Source organism: Monodon monoceros, unplaced genomic scaffold (assembly GCF_005190385.1).
Source record: "Monodon monoceros isolate NGI ecotype Baffin Bay Population unplaced genomic scaffold, NGI_Narwhal_1 Super_Scaffold_16, whole genome shotgun sequence".
In the NCBI taxonomy this organism is placed as follows: Eukaryota; Metazoa; Chordata; class Mammalia; order Artiodactyla; family Monodontidae; genus Monodon; species Monodon monoceros.
The window spans coordinates 8644199-8666129 of NW_021703772.1; the positions used below are offsets into that span (position 1 = coordinate 8644199).

The window sequence follows — 21931 nt, forward strand, 5'->3', positions numbered from 1 at the left end:
TGCTCACCATCAACCTACAGATTTCCTAATCGGCACAGTCCTTCAATTCTACCTTACAACAAACTACCTTTCACTGCAGCTGTGTGAGGCATATTTTGGATTTATATTCACATATACAATAAAGATTTTCATTATGCTCACACATCAATTTTCAGAGGACACATCACAATAATTACTCTCACCAAAAGAATACATCAAGGGACTTCCCTGGTGGCGCAGTGGTTAAGAATCCGCCTGCCAATGCAGAGGACACGGGTTGGATCCCTGGTCCAGGAAGATCCCGCATGCCGTGGAGCAACTAAGCCTGTGCATCTCAACTACTGAGCCTGTGCTCTAGAGCCTGCGAGCCACAACTACTGAGCCTGCACTCTAGAGCCCGTGCTCCGCAACGAGAAGCCATCGCAGTGAGAAGCCTGTGCACGCCAAGGAAGAGTAGCCCCCACTCGCTGCAACTAGAGAAAGCCCACGCGCAGCAACGAAGACCCAATGCAGCCAAAAATAAAATTAATTAAAAACAAAAAGGGAAAAAAAAAATCTTAAAAAAAAAGGACACACCTAAATGGAATACATGTTGACTCATTCAGGGAGGGATTACTGGTAATTTTTGTTCGCTTCTTTATTATTTTCTGTATTTTTCTAAAATTAACATATATTACTTCTATAATTAGAAAATAATATTTATAAAATATATGTTCTCATCAAAATACCTGATTTTTGGGTGACAATAAGGGAAATATTTTATGCTTCCTCCATGTCTTACACTTCTCTATTTTCCCACCAAGTGCTTTTCAAATGGTAAGCACCCAGAAAGAAGTCGGCTTGTTCAAGAAGCACATGATCACCAGAGCTCCCCAAATCTGCCAAAGGCAGAAAATATTGAATTTGAGTTTCCCAATATAATGATTTTATCTGCATTACGTATTCTTTCAGAATCTCTTACCCTTTTCATTTATCTTGGTCGGGGAGGCCACACTGTGATACAGCGCAGAGTAACATAGGGCCAGACAACACTGGCTTATAAACACCTCTGCTCTAATAAGCTGTTTGGGTAAGTTACTTGGCTTTTCTGAGTCTCAGTTTCTTCGGCTGCTGTAAGGACTATATGAAGTAATACATATGTAAAGTAATGTGTAAAAGGCATTTTATGATTCAGTAAGCATGGCTGTCTTACCATATCAGAGCAGAGTCCAACCAGTCCTCCATGACTACCCTCTCTGCAACCTAAATACTGCTATCAAAATGATATTCCTTAAAATGGTTCTCACTTATTTATTCATAGGCAACGACAGAATGTGATAGCGAAAACAATGAACTAACTCTGCCACTACCCAGCATATGACCATTAGCAAGCTACTCACTTCTCTACATCTTACTTTCTCTAACTATAAAACCCTGCACGATAAGATCATCATAAAATTCCCTTCTAGTTTTAAAAATCCTAAGGTTTGATGATTTTACTCTGGTTCAACAAGTCAAATTCCTTTGATTCTTAACTTATTTTACATGAACACTTATATTACCTTATATAGGATGGAAATTTTATGTGCTAAGTTTACATGAACTTACAAAAAGAAACGCTGGACAAAGCACTGTATGTACATTATAAAGAAGAACTTAAATATAAAACCACACCCCAAACAACAGGACATTTGGTGAAACTAAAAGACGGAATAAAAAAAAATCAATGCAAATACATAATGGGTTTATCCAATCAATATTAAGTAGACTAGTACTTTTAAAAAGCTAGTTTTTGTTCATCACTTAAAAATTTTTCCTCACATTTTATTACTTATGCAGCAGTAACTTAATTTTCATTATTACGATTCTTCATAAAGAATTATTATATTAGTAGGTTAGGATAGTATCTTATTTGGAAGGCGACTTTGAGCCCATCTGGTCTACTCTGCCTAATTTACAGATGTGAAAAATGGAACCAAGATAGGTAAAATGACTGGCTTGCTTGTGATTACAAACAATTAATTGCAGTCATGGCTAAGGATCATGATTTTCTGACTCAATTTCATCGCTATGAATAGTATGGCCCCCACATAAAACAAATTAGAATTTGTAGGAGAAAATCATATTAATTTCCCATTTTATATTATGATAATCTCACAGAAAAGACAATTAAATTTCAGACAATGCTGTGACCCATGCCTTCTGCTGTGCCTGATTATCTAAAATCTACCTTCTCCAAATCCTACATTTAAAACACTCATCATGTTTTTAACTCTGTACACCTTATACTGTTGGAAAAAAACAAAACCCATACTTCTATGTCAGCGAGAAAAATAAAGGATGGGAGAAGGGCATAAAGTTCCGTAAACGTCTTTTCTGTGGTTACTTATCACCTAGGTGTGTCTCTTCCTGTTTTTTTTTGTTTTTTTTTTTCCTGTTTTCCTGGATATAGAAATGAAGCTGTACATCAGGGATCAGTTTTAGAGGTTTTTTTTCCCTTTTCTCTTTCAATGACATTACATTAGCTCTTATGACTTCAACTAGGTATATAATTCCTTCCACGAACTCACTGAGGCCCGAAGAATTTTGGAATTCAGAATTTAGAAAGGTGACATGGTGCACACACCATAAGTTATGCAATACCCTCAGTGGAGCGTGGGGGTAATATCCCGTAATCAACCAAGTTAATATTTCTGAAGCAGCAAAATGAATGTTTACTAAATGGGATAAAGGCTATAAATGAGTTCATACTGGCTCAGATTTTACAGCCAAACGAGTCCTTAAAGACAGACAAAACTCTTAGTTTTCAGACCTTTCTGTAAATTAGAATTGCAGATAAAGGCCATGAACTTATATAATTTATCTGGGCTAGCTCCCATCTCTTTCTTTAGTTCTGTTTTTTTTCCTATGCTCTCATCTTAAATCCAACTGACTTGCTGTAATCTCACACTTAACATGCCTAATGTGAAAATTATCTTTATTCTTTTTCAAGATTCCAGGCAATGCTATCATGATTTCCCCACTATCAATATCCCAAGTGATGTTTTCAGCTCCCTCCTCAATCTTATTAGTATTATTTTGTTCATGGTAGTTGGTTGTGCCTTTTCTTTATATTACCACCAACACTTTTAGGGTCCAAATCCCTGTCTTACTTAAGGCAACAGTATGGTAATATAAATTACTATTTAAAAATGTGTTATGCTGTAAAATAAAACCTTATAATATAAACGTTCATGCTGATTTATTTTAAAACTGCAAAAGCTGATCAAACTTGGCCAAATATGATCCTACTTCCAAAAAGGGTACATGCCAGTGGTGGGAGAAGCTTCTTTGTAACAGGCCTCAGGCTAGATGATATTAGGCAAGGAGGAGCACAGGATCCCATTCTTACACTTTAATATTTTTATCTGATTCTATATATGATACTTGTTATATACATGTTCAAATAACTGCTAACAGTGGAGTTCATTTAATAAGAAAAACAGAAGATAGATCCTTCATAAAGAGTTGGGTTCTGGAGACAAAATAACTCCAAGGACCTATAAAAGAACAGTATTCTAGTTAAATGGTTCTGAACCTCTGGTCTAAGAGCCTTCTAAATTGGGTTTGTAATCACCCAAGGGTGTATGCACGTTCTGGGGTCTATGTTTGTGAGAGTGAGTGAGCAAGAAACTGGCAGAAGAAAAGCAAAGATGTACTGGAGTTAGTTAAGCTAAGACCACAATGTGTAGAGCTTAGTGTTAAGACAGCATTCTGTAAAAGGATGTGAGGTAGATCATGACTGCATAAAAAACATTTCCTTTGGAAATTTCCATTAAAAATCTCACAAAATATCTGAGAAATGTCCCTTCTGTATTCCTTTGAGGAGGGGGTTATAGTCTTGATGAAATTAACACTTGATCTTTGATTTCAAGGCATTTTCATGGACTGGTTTGTAACCTTGTGACTAGGACTCTGTAGCCTTGAGAACTTACTTCTCTTCAAGCTCGTTAACAGCTTTTTCTTTTCAGCAATATCACATACCACCCCAAAAGAATATCAATTTTTAAAATTTTGGCCACGCCACGTGGCTTGCAGGATCTTAGTTCCCGGAGCAGGGACTGAACCCATGCCCCCTGCAGTGGAAGTACGAAGTCCCAACCACTGGACCGCCAGGGAATTCCCAGAATATCAATGTTGCCTTCTTCGCAATTATCAGGTAAGAGAGAGATATAAACTATATATAGTCTACAAAGCTCTTGATCACATGCTTAAGAGCAGAAAACGATGAAACAGAACTTAAAGTTTAAGGATTCATGAAGTGAGTAACAATTTTACTCTAAGGGATAGTGTTTCCAGAAAGAACATTTGTTGTATACACTTTTGCTTTTGTAGTCACTGGGGTACACATTTAACTTTCCCCATTGAGTTTATATTAATGGCACAGCCTACCAGCTATAACTGCGTTTTAACATTCTTATCAATACCCAAGATTCTGATACAATGTGAAGATGCAAGTGTACACCACATATTCACATCAGCTAAGACTTCATTCAACAAAATTTATGGAATGATTACAAAATACTAATTATTTAAACTGCTGTATTTTTTACATTTTCTAAATATGCAAAAGTTTTATTAGAATAAATAGTTGAAAGTTTTTGAAACTATACAGCCTACCCTAACCTAACCCCACCCCCATTACAAAGTACTCTGCCATTGTTGGTACAGAGCTTATGGTTATAAAATCAATGAAACCCTATAGCAGAGGATGGGAAGATGGCAAAACATTTGTCATGTTCACAATACATATAACAAGAAAGCAACATGAGAGGTCAAAGCGAATAAATATCTATATATTACTGTTAGGGGACGTGCATTCCATGGTCAAACTTCCTTCTTTAATGACATTACTCAGCTGGATAACCTCCAGCTGATAAAGCTCAACAGAAGATCAAAAGTAGAAATAAAAGATGCAAAAGCTACTCATAACTGCTCTATTTAAAAACAAAAACCAAAAAGAAATGTGGTCTGCTTGAAAAGATGTTTATATTCTAGAAGATACAATATATTAAGTAATGTATTATTAAAAGAGGATGAGAAGTTTGATTCTATTTTTTGCAATAATCCAATTTTTATAAGTCTTAAAAGTGATTTTAGGAGAGAGTAGGACTGGATTAAAAAAAAAAAAAAAAAAAGGACAGCAACAAAAATGATAGCAACTGCTCAGAAAAGGAAATCTATTAAAGCTCCACAGAACAATCAATGAGTTCTGAAATTTTTTTCCTCCTCCTCCCCAGTCTATCTATTGATACTTTGCTAAAAATGAATCTGCTTAATGAGGCAGAAGACAGTGTACCAGTGGCTTTTTCTGTTGTCAATTTCTTTGACTGTTTCTTATATAGGAGCAGAATTATACAAGGTTGTTAAATGCCCTAACTTTAAATTAAGAATTAAAGATCTGAAATTACTGCGTAAGCTATATACATCTATTAAACATGTCACACATGGTAATTTTTAGTATATGTAATAAGATTTATGCACTTTCTGTTTCTCAACAAAATGAGAAGTTCTGGGTGAGGTGCCAAGATACATTAGTTACCAGAGTCTGAAATGAGGTCCGAGAGACTATCATGAGGAAATTTTAAAACAGGTGCCTCAAAATCTGTTATGGGGTCATCCACACGGTATATATGAGGACTTGATTGTATCAATAGAAGGATATGTGAAAAGGATTTCTCTACGGGGAAAACTGGGCTTTAAGTCTTTCCCACTAACGCTAAGCCTAGAGATGGGCTTCAGAGAGACCATGTGGTGAGCATGTGGTGAGCCTAGTATGATCAGTGGTCATTGTGCACTGACATCTGACACATGAGTTATGAGGCAATAGCTATTGACTGAGGCACAAGCAATGAGAGAGGGAGGGGGAGAGAGAGGGAGAGGCAGGCAAAGCTGCACTGAGAGCCTATTATACTCCTACCTACAAGAAGGGCAAAAAATGCAATAGTGTTTCTGTGGACAGATGTGGGTCAAAGAAGAAAGAAAGCCTTCCTGGAGCCATGTGAAACACTGCCCAAGGGATCTCCAATGAGGGCAATGACATTCTAACAGAGAATCTGGATGTACTCATTTCTAAACTGAGATTGTATATACTATATAAAGTTTTTATTACCTCAGAAGGATGGATCAAAAAAAATCATAGACCACTTAGTTTGTATCTTGTATCACAGGAACAAGTTATCCTACTGAATAAATTTTAAAAGCACAGCAGGAGGCAAAAATTCAAGTTGATTTTTATGATTTTGTCAACCCATGAGTTCTAATTTTTCAAGTATGGCTATATAACTGAATTAACAAAGTGACCATAAATTTATAAAAAATGCAATCAAAGAGTATTATATACTTAAAGTTCTCCTATTCTCCTACCTCTTTACTTTCTGTGAGTTCAGTGTACACCATATTTGAGGTAGAAATGTCCTCAAAAGAAGATAAGCTACCAAAGAAAAGCCTGAACCAGCTCTCTTCTAGAGAATTTTTTTGTTTGCTCACCTTGGGACAAGTGATTTCAGTCTGCTGGATCATGATGAGAGCCGAAGCTATGAGAGCTCCTTGCCTCACATAGTTCACAGGGTCATTTGTCATCGGTTCTAGCAAATTAATTGCTTCCTGAAAGCATTAACAAAAAAAACTTTTAATAAAGTTTATATAGCTAAATTTTCAGATTAGTTACTGTCTTTCTAAGTCAATATTTTCATCTAACATTGTAATCACAAGTTAATTTAAGACTACTTGGATGCAACAGTCAGAACTGAGTATGCTTTAAGTTTCAATATAATTGATGGTAAGTGAAAAGGAAGCTTACAACACAAGTGCTCTTGTCTTGGGGTAAAAGAGATAAAAAAGAAAGTAGAAAAAATGAGATTAATGTTTGATAAACACCTATTATTTTCCAGGTGCAGTGGGAGGTATTTTATATATATTATCCATTTAATCCTCTTCATCCTAAAACAACAATAACAGCAATACAAAACAATCTTTAAAAACAAAGAAACAGAGTTAGACAGGTAAAGTAAATTGCCAAAAATCACATAAGTGTAGCAAACTCAGGCCAGTCTGACTCTAAGTATCCAACTTCCTTCAAATACTAGAGTAAGATAATATCTTAAGATGATTTTACAAAATCTAATTTAAAATATTAAATAAATCGAATGTAAATTGAAACAAACAAAAAACAAAGAGAAACAAAACTCCCAAAACAAAAAAGATTTTACCTGCTAGGAGAATGGCAACACAAATTAAGTCAAATAGGACTAGAAATGATTCCATGGTTACACTTCCCACATATGGTGGGATTTTCCAAAATGTTTACCAGGATATCCCCAATATCCCCAATATTACGAAATATCAGAGCAAGAGACTGGTTCAAGATAGCGGAGTAGAAGGATGTGCGCTCACTTCCTCTTGAGAGAGCACTGGAATCACAACTAACTGCTGAACGATCACTGACAGGAAGACACTGGAACTCACCAAAAAGATACCCCACATCCAAAGACAAAGGAGAAGCCACAATGAGATGGCAGGAGGGGGGCAATCACAGTAAAATCAAATCCCATAACTGCTGGGTGGGTGACTCACAAACTGGAGAACACTTAGACCACAGAAGTTCACCCACTGGAGTGAAGGTTCTGCGCCCCACGTCAGGCTTCCCAACCTGGGGGTCTGGCAACTGGAGGAGGAATTCCTAGAGAATCAGACTTTGAAGGCTAGTGGGATTTGATTGCAGGACTTCAGCAGCACTGGGGGAAACAAGAGACTCCACTCTTGGAGGGCACACAAAAAGTACTGTGTGCACTGGGACCCAGGGGAAGGAGCAGTGACCCCATAGGATACTGAACCAGACCTACTGCTTTGTGTTGGAGGGTCTCCTGCAGAGGCAGGGGGTGGCTGTGTCTCGCCGTAAGGACAAGGACACTGGCAGCAGAAGTTCTGGGAAGTACTCCTTGGCGTGAGCCCTCCCAGAGTCTGCCATTAGCCCCACCAAAGAGTCAGGTAGGATCCAGTGTTGGGTCGCCTCAGGCCAAACAACCAACAGGGAGGGAACCCAACCCCTCCATCAGCAGACAAGCTGATTAAAGTTTTACTGAGCTCTGCCCACCACCAGTCCCTCCCACCAGGAAACTTGCACAAGCCTCTTAGACAGCCTCATCCACCAGAGGGTAGACAGCAGAAGCAAGAAGAACTACAATCCTGAAGCCTGTGGAACAAAAAACACATTCATGGAAAGAGAGACAAGATGAAAAGGCAGAGGGCTATGTCTTAGATGAAGAAACAAGATAAAACCCCAGAAAAACAACTAAATGAAGTGGAGATAGGAAACCTTCCAGAAAAAGAACTCAGTATAATGATAGTGAAGATGATCCAGGACCTCAGAAAAACAATGAAGGCAAAGATCGAGAAGATGCAAGAAATGTTTAACAAAGACCTAGAAGAATTAAAGAACAAACAAACAGAGATGAACAATACAATAACTGAAATGAAAACTACACTAGAAGGAATCAATAGCAGAATAACTGAGGCAGAAGAACGGATAAGTGACTTGGAAGACAGAATGGTGGAATTCACTGCTATGGAACAGAATAAAGAAAAAAGAATGAAACGAAATGAAGACAGCATAAGAGACCTCTGGGACAATATTAAACGCAACAACATTCGCATTATAGGGGTCCCAGAAGGAGAAGAAAGAGAGAAAGCACCCGAGAAAATATTCGAAGAGATTATAGTCAAAAACTTCCCTGACATGGGAAAGGAAATAACCACCCAAGCCCAGGAAGCACAGAGAGGCCCAGGAAGCACAGAGCGTCCCAGGCACGATAAACCCAAGGAGAAACATGGCAAGACACATAGTAATCAAACCGACAAAAATTAAAGACAGAAAAATTACTGAAAGCAACAAGGGAAAAAATGACAAATAACATACAAGGGAACTCCCATAAGGCTAACAGCTGATTTCTCAGCAGAAACTCTACAGGCCAGAAGGGAGTGGCATGATATATTTCAAGTGATGAAAGGAAAGAACCTACAACCAAGATTACTTTACCCAACAAGGATCTCATTCAGATTCAATGGAGAAATCAACAGTTTAAAGACAAGCAGAAGCTAAAAGAATTCAGCAGCACCAAACCAGCTCTACAACAAATGCTAAAGGAACTTCTTTAAGTGGGAAACACAAGAGAAGAAAAGGACCTACAAAGACAAACCCAAAACAATTAAGAAAATGGTAATAGGAACATACATATCGATAATTACCTTAAACATGAATAGATTAAAAGCTCCAACCAAAAGATACAGGCTCTCTGAATGGATACAAAAACAAGACCCATATATATGCTGTCTACAAGAGACCCACTTCAGACCTAGGGACACATACAGACTGAAAGTGAGGGGATGGAAAAAGATATTCCATGTAAATGGAAATCAAAAGAAAGCTGGAGTAGCAATATTCATATCAGAGAAAATAGACTCTAAAATAAACAGTGTTACAAGAGACAAGGAAGGACACTACATAATTATCAAGGGATCAAGCCAAGAAGATATAACAATTATAAATATATATGCACCCAACACAGGAGCACCTCAATACATAAGGCAACTGCTAACAGCTATAAAAGAGGAAATCAACAGTAACACAATAATAGTGGGGGAATTTAACACCTCACTTACACCAATGGACAGATCATCCAGACAGAAAATTAATAAGGAAACATAAGCTTTAAATGACACAATAGACCAGATAGATTTAATTGATATTTATATGATATTCCATCCAAAAACAGCAGATTACACTTTCTTCTCAAGTGCACACGGAACATTCTCCAGGATAGATCACATCTTGGGTCACAAAACAAGCCTCAGTAAATTTAAGAAAACTGAAATCATATCAAGCACCTTTTCTGACCTCAACACTATGAGATTAGAAATCAATTACAGGGAAAAAAAAGTAGAAAACACAAACACATGGAGGCTAAACAATACGTTACTAAATAACCAAGAGATCACTGAAGAAATCAAAGAGGAAATCAAAACATACCTAGAGACAAATATGATGATCCAAAACCTATGGGATGTAGCAAAAGCAGTTCTAAGAGAGAAGTTTATAGCTATACAAGCCTACCTCAAGAAACAAGAAAAATCTCAAATAAACAGTCTAACCTTACACCTGAAGGAACTAGAGAAAGAAGAACAAACAAAATGCAAAGTTAGCAGAAGGAAAGAAATCATAAAGATCAGAGCAGAAATAAATGAAATAGAAACAAAGAAAACAACAGAAAAGATCAATAAAACTAAAAGCTGGTTCTTTGAGAAGATAAACAAAATTGATAAACCATTAGCCAGACTCATCAAGAAAAGGAGGGAGAGGACTCAAATCAATAAAATTAGAAATGAAAAAGAAGAAGTTACAAAAGACACCGCAGAAATACAAAGCATCCTGAGAGACTACTACAAGCAACTCTATGCCAACAAAATGGACAACCTGGAAGAAATGGAAAAATTTGTAGAAAGGTATAACCTTCCAAGACTGAACCAGGAAGAAACAGAAAATATGAACAGACAAATCACAAGTAATGAAATTGAAACTGTGAGTAAAAATCTTCCAACAAACAAAAGTCCAGGACCAGACCGCTTCACAGGTGAATTCTATCAAATATGTAGAGAAGAGCTAACACCCATCCTTCTCAAACTCTTCCAGAAAATTGCAAAGAACACTCCCAAACTCATTCTATGAGGCCACCATCACCCTGATACCAAAACCAGACAAGGATACGACAAAAAAAGAAAATTACAGACCAATATCACTGATGAATATAGATGCAAAAATCCTCGACAAAATACTAGGAAACAGAATCCAACAACACATTAAAAGGATCATACACCATGATCAAGTGGGGTTTATTCCGGAGATGCAAAGATTCTTCAATATACACAAATCAATCGATGTTATACACCATATTAACAAACTGAAGAATAAAAACCCTATGATCATCTCAATAGATGCAGGAAAAGCTTATGACAAAATTCAACACCCATTTATGGTAAAAACTCTCCAGAAAGTGGGCATAGAGAGAACCTACCTCAACATAATAAAGACCATATATGACAAACCTACAGCAAACATCATTCTTAATGGTGAAAAACTGAAAGCATTTCCTCTAAGATCAGGAACAAGACAAGGATGTCCACTCTCGCCACTATTATTCGACATAGTTTTGGAAGTCCTAGCCACAGCAATCAGAGAAGAAAAAGAAATAAAAGGAATACAAATTGGAAAAGAAGAAGTATAACTGTCACTGTTTGCAGATAACATGATACTATACATAGAGAATCCTAAAGATGCTACCAGAAAACTACTAGAGCTAATCAATGAATCTGGTAAGGTTGCAGGATACAAAATTAATGCACAGTAATCTCTTGCATTCCTATACACTAATGATGAAAAATCTGAAAGAGAAATTAGGAAACACTCCCATTTACCACTGTAAAAAAAAGAATAAAATACCTAGGAGTAAACGTACCTAGGGAGACAAAAGACCTGTATACAGAAAACTATTAAGACACTGCTGAAAGAAATTAAAGATGATACAAACAGATGGAGAGATACCATGTTCTTGGATCGGAGGAATCAATACTGTGAAAATGACTATACTACCTAAAGCAATCTACAGATTCAATGCAATCCCTATCAAATTACCAATGGTGTTTTTTACAGAACTAGAACAAAAAAGTCTAAAAATTTGTATGGAGACAGAGAAGACCCCAAATAGCCAAAGCAGTCTTGAGGGGAAAAAATGGAGCTGGAGGAATCAGACTCTGTGACTTCAGACTATACTACAGAGCTACAGTAACCAAGACAATATGGTACTGGTAGAAAACCAGAAATATAGATCAATGGAACAGGATAGAAAGCCCAGAGATAAACCCACACACCTAGGGTCAACTAATCTATGACAAAGGAGGCAAGGATACACAATGGAGAAAAGATAGTCTCTTCAGTAAGTGGAGCTGGGGAAACTGGACAGTTACATGTAAAAGAATGAAATTAGAACACTCCCTAACTCCATACACAAAAATAAACTCAAAATGGATTAGAGACCTAAATCTAAGGAAAGACACCATAAAACTCTTAGAGGAAAACATAGGAAGAACACTCTTTGACATAAATCACAGCAAGAGATATTTTGATCTACCTCTTAGAGTAATGGAAATAAAAACAAAAATAAACAAATGGGACCTAATGAAACTTAAAAGCTTTTGCAAAGCAAAGGAAACTACAAACACGACGAAAAGACAACCCTCAGAATGGGAGAAAATATTTGCAAACAAATCAAGGGACAAAGGATTAATCTCCAAAATATATAAACAGCTCATGCAGCTCAATATTAAAAACACAAACAACCCAATCCAAAAATGGGCCGAAGACCTAAATAGACATTTCTCCAAAGAAGACATACAGATGGCCAAGAAGCACATGAAAAGCTGCTCAACATCACTAATTATTAGGCAAATGCAAATCAAAACTACAATGAGGTATCACTTCACACCAGTTAGAATGGGCATCATCAGAAAATCTACAAACAACAAATGCTGGAGAGGGTGTGGAGAAAAGTGAACTCTCTTGCACTGTTGGTGGGAATGTAAACTGATACAGCCACTATGGAGAACAGTATGGAGGTTCCTTAAAAAACTAAAAATAGAATTACCATATGACCCAGCAATACCACTACTGGGCATTTACCCAGAGAAAACTATAATTCAAAAAGACACATGCACCCCAATGTTCACTGCAGCACTATTTACAATAGCCAGGTAATGGAAGCCACCTAAATGCCCATCAACAGACGAATGGATAAAGAAGATGTGGTACATATATACAATGGAATATTACTCAGCCATAAAAAGGAAAAAAACTTGGGTCATTTGTGGATGGACCTAGAGACTGTCATAGAGAGTGAAGTAAGTCAGAAAGAAAAACAAATATCATATATTAACACACATATGTGGAACCTAGAAAAACGGTACAGATGAACCGGTTTGTAGGGCAGAAATAGAGACATAGATGTAGAGAAGAAACGTATGGACACTAAGGGGGGAAAGTGGCGGGGGATGGTGGTGGTGTGATGAATTGGGAGATTGGGATTGACATATATACACCAATATGTATAAAATATATAACTAATAAGAACCTGCTGTATAAAAAAATAAATAAAATAAAATTCAAAAGAGAAAAATCAGAGCAATTAATAAATAATACAAATACCATATAAATGTATTCCTTTTCCTCACTTCCCTGAAAAATGTAGTGCCGTTGTTTAGAAGAGCAAGTTTTGCAAACGTTACTCATATTGTCAATATTGTTTATGAAGTATTCATGATAAAAATATAAGAAAATTTCCAACTTGTAAGTTAAAAGACACTAACTTGGCCTTTGAGGTATGTGATATGACCTCAAAGATACATTTTAGACTAAATAGGTGTTTCAGGCTTTTAAGAAACAAAATTAATGTGCCAAGTTTCAGACAGATAGGTATTGATACGTAGATCATACAAACTATCTAGAAATAAAGCAGACTTGTTTAGTATGAGTAATGAAGAATATTCATTGAATTAACTTGTCAGATACTGTGTCTCAAAGAACATTTGCTCCTAGATAGCATATTAAGTTTAGAATAATCTGGAAAGAAAAAAATCTAATTTACATTTAACTTATGAGGTCTGATATAAATGTCTACTAAACACCGGAGGGAGAAAATACTTAGTAAAACATCCAACTATATTTTTCCTTTGTTTATAGAACAGATGTGTCCTAGAAAAAAATGAAGGCCTATTTCTATAAGCTGTATTTTATACACACAATGACTTTTCTAATAACACTGAAGATACATTCTCATGTAAGAAATTCTCCTCCAAAAGAAATGAAAACATTTAAAAAACAAAACTGTGAGGACAGAGACCATGTCCAACTTGTTCATCATCATATCCTTAAAATGATCTTCCCTTCATCATTCATTTGACAAATATTTACTGAAACTCTACTATGTGCCAGGTCTGACTTTAGGTTTTAGCAGTGAACATTCTGTTCTCAGGGACCTTACATTTCAGTGGAGAGAAGACAGACAATAAATAAATAGGTGTAAAAATATGTCAGGTGGGGCTTCCCTGGTGGCACAGTGGTTGAGAGTCCACCTGCCGATGTAGGGGACGTGGGTTCGTGCCCCGGTCCGGGAGGATCCCACATGCCGCAGGGCGGCTGGGCCCGTGAGCCATGGCCACTGGGCCTGCATGTCCGGAGCCTGTGCTCCGCAACAGGAGAGGCCACGGCAGATGAAGAAAAATAAAGCAGGGTAAGGAGACAGAATAAGAATATTGGAAGGGCATGTCTCTATAAATTTTTATACAATTCTCGCCACATATAGTGAAAATGCCTATTTTAATTCCTAGCTTTAATAATGTTTTATGTGACTAGAAAAAAATTATTTGTATCCAATACTAATACTCTTTATTAGAGAAAAAGTCAAGCAGATTAAAATGTAATTCCTGGAATCAATCAATAAACTAATAATTATGCTTTAGTTTGGACAAGAGATGATTTTTAAAAAGTGGCTGCTTTCTGATGTAAAGACACTGGGAGTATAATCATGTTCTTCTTCCCTCTCTCTCTCTCACACACACACACACACACACACATGCCTGTGTGCTATTAAAAGAAAAGTGCACCTTTTGGGGAACTGGCCAAGGTGTGTTCATGCGCTCTATGAAAGGCAAAATGTGGTGATTTATGTTATTGCTGTGAATCAAGAATACTTGTTATTAAAGCATTGGTGCATTTCTTTATGACTCTCATGACAAACTGTTTTCAAATCATCAATGTACCTAACCCAAGTCTTTATTTTGTCACTTTTGTGGGCTTAACAAATACCAGGTTATCTATTATGTTCTTGAGGAGAAAACAGGCAAACAGCAGTTAAATATAAACTTAAAACAAACACACAAAAAAATCAAACTGAGTTGACTGTGGTGGCCTCAAATAAGAACTTTGATTTCTACAATACTTATTATGCAAATTAAACATGTAAAATAACAATGTAAAATGGCCAGAGTAGCTCTTCAAAGAAAAAAATACTATTTCTTCTTTTTAAAGAAATCAATGCTTTCATAAAAAATTCAACAGCATTGTTTTCATTAGAGCCATCCATGTAATGTGGTGGTTTGTTCTTAAACGGCTTTGAGCAATCCAGAATAGTTAAGTGAGGAAGTTCTGGGAAGCTTAACTTGTGAGGCAAGTTAAGTCTTACAGATCACACCACACTTGTATTTTTACAACTGTTACATAAACTTTTCGGCTACAGAAAACAGTCTGGCACCAGAAAAGAACTGACCGCATTGGCTTTGGCCTTTACCTTGTTTCCTGTACCAGCACAGCAGATGCCCAGGGCCATTGCAGCTCCATAACGCACATGAGGATTGTAACTCTCTGACAACAATGAAACGACACTGGGGCACTGTTCAGGGGTCCTGATAAGAAAGAGAGAAAGTGAAGACAGTGTTATAGATAACATATTTTAAATCAAGATGGAAGAATTTTAATCAATTTTTTGAAAGTTATGGGAAACAACAGAGTTATATTTAACACAGAAGTTACAGAATTAAAAATCTCCAACAGAATTCTAATTATTGATATTAGAAAGCTATCTTCAACATTCAGAGAATATATGAAAAGAAAGAGGAACATATCAGTGATCCCTCAACCACAGCTCTGCATCACAGCATTACTCATTCCCTTCTGTCTTCTCCAGGGTGGGGAACAGCCATGGGAGACAGGGCGGAGTGGGGGGTGGGGGGGGTAATGGGGACGGGGAACACTGCCCTACATCCATTATAACTCCTGCTTACTCTGTGTCTTGTTTCAGAAGACAAAAGTCACTTACAGAGACTCCAAGATGTTTCCAAAGCTGTACAAAAGATTTAAAACTCCCAGTATTACTCTGATTGAATATTAAATTGTTAAATAAGACTTGGTATGAAAAAATTTTGATTTTTTTTGTCTTCAGCAATTATTTTTGTGTTGATAAGAATAGAGAAATTGTTCTTTTCTCATCTTCTTCATATTTGCAGCAAATACAGAAGAGAGGACAACCTTGACAAATGAAGTATCTGATCTCATCTTTGAAGGACTATCCTGTTATAGTGGTCACTCCTGAGGGGTCAGCAGGTTGGGTGTAGTAACTAGAAGAGAGTGTAAGGGGAGTTTCTGGAAGGCTGGTACTGATGTTGAACTAGGTGCTGGTTACACAGGTGTGTTCAGTTACGCAAATTCATCAAGGTGTAGGCTAATTATGTTCATGTTTTTAGATGTATACTACACTTCAATAAAAACTTAAAAAGAGACTATTAATATATTACATTTCAATAGAACGTTTTTTCTTTTTTCTTTTTTTTTTTTTTTTTGCGGTACGCGGGCCTCTCACTGCTGTGGCCTCTCCCGTTGCGGAGCACAGGCTCCGGACGTGCAGGCTCAGCGGCCATGGCTCACGGGCCCAGCCGCTCCACGGCATGTGGGATCTTCCCGGACCGGGGCACGAACCTGTGTCCCCTGCATCAGCAGGTGGACTCTGAACCACTGCGCCACCAGGGAAGCCCAACAGAACTTTTTTTAAAAAAGTATCCTGTTGTGAATGAAAGCAGTTATTACCTACAGACCAATTTAAATCTATAATTCTATGCTGAAATTGTCCTCTAGCCTCAAACTCCAGTGAATGGTAAATTCAAATTTCAAATGGAGTAGAGCCAAGTTTATGCAAATTGTCTATAAAGGTGGAATTTTGGGGGAGAGGCAAGATAGGGGTAGGCGATTAAGAGTACAAACTACTATGTATAATACAAATAAGCTACAACGGTATATTGTACAACACAGGAAATACAGCCAATATTTTATGGTAACTATATATGGAACATAATCTTTTAAAATTGTGAATCACTATGTTGTACATCTGAAACATATATTATACATCAACCATACCTCAAAAAAGAAAAAAAGGTAGAACTCTGCTATCACTCTTTCTTGAAAATGTTCTTTCTCAGTTTGATGAAGCTAGTTCCTAGTACGAAAAATCCATAAACAAACTAGTGGCAACAATACAGAAGAATAGTATAAAGAAAGCAATGTACTAGGAAACAGAAGATCTGGGTTCTAGTCTTAGTTTTGTTAATTTCTTAGTACATGACATCAGGCAAATCACGTAAATTTTCTTTTCTGTAACTAGAGATAATATTTCTTGATTATCATGCAGGAATAATATAAAAACAAATGAACAAATACACATATGCTTTCAGTTAATGAGTACTGAGGTAAATAACAGTAAGTTATATAAGAAGTAAAAAACCCATGTTCTAGTTCCTGTTTTGCCTCTAAATAGCTGGGATAATTTTAGACAAGGTTCAATTAACCATACACTTTGGGGTCCCTTTTCACATCGGAAAAAGAACAAATTGGACTAAAAGTTCCATAAGGTCTGTTCCACTTTACAATTCTATGGCTTTTAAAAATGAATCAATCATCAAAGGTTTTAAATCAGTGTTCATTATTACAGGACATTTCATCAATGAGAAATATTCCTATGAAATAAAAATGAAATTTTAAAGGTGATATCATACCAAAGAGGTTGCTGGAGAATTACTGTAGTTGACAGCATCATTGTTTAACTTTTTAAAAATAAATAATTAATTAATTTTTGGCTGCATTAGGTCTTCGTTGCTGTGTGCGGGCTTTCTCTAGTTGTGGTGAGCGGGGGCTACTCTTCATTGCAGTGCACGGGCTTCTCAATGCAGTGGCTTCTCTTGTTGTGGAGCATGGGCTCTAGGCGTGCAGGCTTAGTAGCTGTGGCTCACGGGCTCTAGGGGCGCGGGCTCAGCAGTTGTGGTGCACGGGCTTAGTTGCTCCGCAGCATGTGGGATCTTCCTGGACCAGAGCTCAAACCTGTGTCCCCTGCATTGGCAGGCAGATTCTTAACCACTGCACCATAAGGTAAGTCCCATCATTATTTAACTTTTATTTTTCACTTGCATTGGGCTAAGAACTTAAAAGTTCTGTCCATAATTTTTTTTTAAATGTATTTATTTTTATTATTTATTTTATTTTTGGCTGTGTTGGGTCTTTGTTGCTGCGCGCGGGCTTTCTCTAGTTACGGCGCGCGGGCTTTCTCTAGTTGCGGCGAGCAGGGGCTACCTCTTTGTCGCGGTGCGCGGGCTTCTCATTGTGGTGGCTTCTCTTGTTGCGGAGCACGGGCTCTAGGTGTGCAGGCTTCAGTAGCTGCGGCTCGCGGGCTCTAGAGCGTAGGCTCAGTAGTTGTGGTGCATGGGCTTAGTTGCGCCGAGGCGTGTGGGATCTTCCCGGACCAGGGCTCGAACACGTGTCCCCTGCATTGGCAGGCGGATTCATAACCACTGGGCCACCAGGGAAGCCCAGTTCTGTCCATACTTTGATACTCAAATCCTCTGACAAACTCAAACATCTTATCACATAACAAATTATAAATAAAACCACTCAAGACTGCACATGTCTCAAGGGGCAAGGATGGAGACTGTGTCTTCTGTACTTTTTCCCATAAATTAGTGGCACAGTGCTAGGTACTAAAGATAAAATAATTTTTATTACTTAATAAAAGACAAAGGGAGCCAAACTAAATATATATTTAGAGACTTGACCAACAACTATTTCCTACTAGGTTCAAATCCTAAGGGTTAATCACTGGGAAAAATATCAGGCCCTTCCTTGTTCCCCTCCTCACTTAAGTTTTTAACTCAGCTAGATAATCAAAAATGAGAGAGGTAACAAGTACCTCTGAGTTAGTTCATAAGGGCTAATTGTGTGTCTTTTAATTTTATGTGCTTTGAAGTTCCCAGTAGGGAGACCACATAAAGGGGCTAGGGAAGGCCTACTTTAAAAAGTAAAACACTGAAACAGGTAACTAAGTTCTGATTTGTTGTTTCAATAAAATTTCTTGGCTTGTAGCTAACAGTCATCTTACCAACTTACTATTTGTACAACCTTCCAGAGAGCAGGAATTGTGCAAGGGCATATGCACAAGTCACTACCATATTATCCAACCATAAAGTGCACATATGAATTCCTTTTTTTTTTAAAACATACTGGCTATTAACTACTGTTTATTGAATATTTTGTACAACCTCAATATTAAATTGTATTAATCAAAATGCTTTCAAGAATATGTGTCTTTTCTAATCTATCTTCCCTAGAAAAGGAAAAAATATAGCACTATACGTATACAGGCAGAAACACTGTTCTAAGCACGTGGGTTTGGTCCATCGCAGTGGGAATTTGGTGAGGACATAAACCTCACGGTAGTCCCTTGGCAGAGTTATGAATTTATATTTTCATTAGGTAGGTGCCACAGGATTACCATAATGACACAGGAATTAAGAGTATTCCCTCTGTTTAAGTCCCTTGTACTCCCTACCAACAGACTCCAAATAATCTGAAGTCCGAGCACCTAGAGACCGTGCTCTGCAACAAGAGAAGCCACCATAATGAGAAGCTTGGGCACCGCAAGGGAGAGTAGACCCCACTCGCTGCAACTAGAAAAAGCCCGTGCGCGGCAACCAAGACCCAACACAGCCAAAAATAAATTAATTAAAAAATAATAATAAGAGGTAAATTCAGTCACCAGGGAAGAATGAGCGAAGTTTTAGCTTTTTCACTGATATCGTCAGAGAGTGAACAAGAAAGGAATTAAAAAAAGAGCCAAGAAATATTTGAGCTGCACCGAGGGCCCTGTTGAAGTGAGTTAGTCTTAGCTGTACCATATCTATATTATAATTATCAGTATATGCGTTTGCACCCCTCATGAAATTATAAATTATATTGATATAAAGGCAGAAAATGTTTATCTTGTTCATCACTGTATCTCCACAAGCTAACGGAACTCAATGAATACTTCGCAAATGAATATGTAGTGGACACAATCCACACATTGTCAAAAATTCCTTAGTGTGTTAGTGTTTGAAAGATACTATGACTGAGAGATAAAAAATATCTTTGACTGATATTTAAGTTGTCTTCCTAAACGTATAAAAGATACTAGACTGTCCCTTTAAGTAGAAGACAGAATCTGTTCAATAAATTAAAAGGCATCAGGGGTAAAAATAAGTATTTTAGAAAAAAAGGCACCAATTAGGTGTTTTGGTTATGGTCAGATTAGAGTTTGAGTTTGACCTTTAAGCTACTTTAGTAAGAATTAATTTATCTGGAGTTCTTGGTAAATGAGATATTCTACACAAATAAAGTTTCCAGATATTTGAAATCTCATTCTACCACTTAGAATCATACTTTTATATTTTTTTGTCATTTTGGATGAAAATTTAAAAAAAATGCATTTCACGTATTCCTGTCATCCAAAACAGAGCTGAATAAAGATGATTTAACCTTTATTAAATATATGGTAGTCAACACTATGATATCAATTATTACACCACAGAGTTGTGGAGGGCTGAGTTATGAGAGCTACAAGTCTCTATTGTGAGTAGACCTACACGCCTACACTTGTTAATTCCTGTTTTTTAATTGGCCCCCTTTGCTATTACCAAAGTGCTTGTCCACTTCTTAATCTGTTACTCTACTCTGGAGAAGGGAGGGAAACATGTTTGTTAAAACTGTCTCAAATATTAAAACAATAACCACAAAAAAAACCATCTCAAGAGTGAATTTATCAATGGATATTCTTTTGTACTATTTAGATTTACCACCATGTGCAAATGTTTGTTTTCATTAAAGATGGGGGACAGAAGTTTTTGTGAGTGTGTTTAGAGCAAAAAGATTTGGAGTGGGGACTTATAGACAGCCTTCTGCCTAATGTGCATGAGGTTTTAGAACACAGGTTTAGTTATTTGCCAACTGAGAGATTCATCTACGCTTTTATTATTATTATTTTGCTTTCTCTCCGATTATCAGCTATGCTTCTAATAACTCAAGGTTGCCAAATAAGTAGTTGTTCTAGCTAGTTATGTCCTTTAGCCATTAAACTAATTAAAAATACAAAAATAAAATAAAAACATTCCAAGAACCAATTTTAACTACTTTTAGTTAAGGTTTAAAAAAAAAAAGTGAGGGATTTCCCTGGTGGTCCAGTGGTTAAGAATCTACCTTCCAATGCAGGGGACGCAGGTTTGATCCCTGGCAGGGGAACTAAGATCCCACATGCCGTGGGGAAACTAAGCCCATGAGCCTCAACTACTGAGCATGCGAGCCACAACTAGAGAACCCACGTGCTCTGGAGCCTGCGTGCCACAACGAAAAGATCCCACTTGCTGCAACCAAGATCCCGCGTGCTGCAACTAAGACCCTATTCGGCCAAAAATAAAATAAATAAATAAATATTAAAAAAAAAAAAGAAAGTGAGTGAATGTGGGTGAGAAGGGTCGGCATTGGCACAGTATTATAAAATAATAATGTTTGGTATTTTTATAATATACTCAATGAATATTTTAATAAATTTATCTGTAAACACAAATCAATGAAGGTTTCTTTCATACAAGTCTTTTCATTAAATATAATGATGCTATTTTCAATCTGACATTACTTGTTTTGCAGATACCTATCTGCCTGCATGAGCACAGGGGTCAAATTGTGGTTCAGAATAAAGCAGTATTTTAAGATATTTTCATAGTCCTGAAGAGAAATTCTGGCACATTAAAATCCATCTGATTGTTCAGGATTATTTTATTCGTTTTCACCCAAAATTCTTTTTCTAAAATATTGAATTTTGAGTTAAAATAAAACAAATATTGAATAAAATCCGAAGTGCTCAGTAGAACTGAAATGAACAAAATATTTTCCAATAACTTTCACACAAGGTAAGGAATATAAATTTGAAACAGGGCATAAATGCTGTTGCCAATGTAGAAGTAATTAAATAATTTTAAACTA

At 36.9% G+C, this 21931-nt stretch overlaps 1 protein-coding gene across 3 annotated transcripts in view; it reads right to left on the minus strand.

Annotated features, from left to right (window-relative positions):
- PSMD1 (proteasome 26S subunit, non-ATPase 1) overlaps window positions 1-21931 on the minus strand; it is a 97772-nt gene that overhangs the window by 24022 nt on the left and 51819 nt on the right. For all 3 annotated transcript variants that reach the window (XM_029225150.1, XM_029225151.1, XM_029225149.1), the window contains 2 exons: window positions 15390-15504; window positions 6487-6603 (listed from right to left, as the gene is read on the minus strand). In XM_029225150.1, the coding sequence (XP_029080983.1) occupies window positions 6487-6603; window positions 15390-15504 (232 nt within the window). The remainder of the gene's footprint in view (window positions 1-6486; window positions 6604-15389; window positions 15505-21931) is intronic.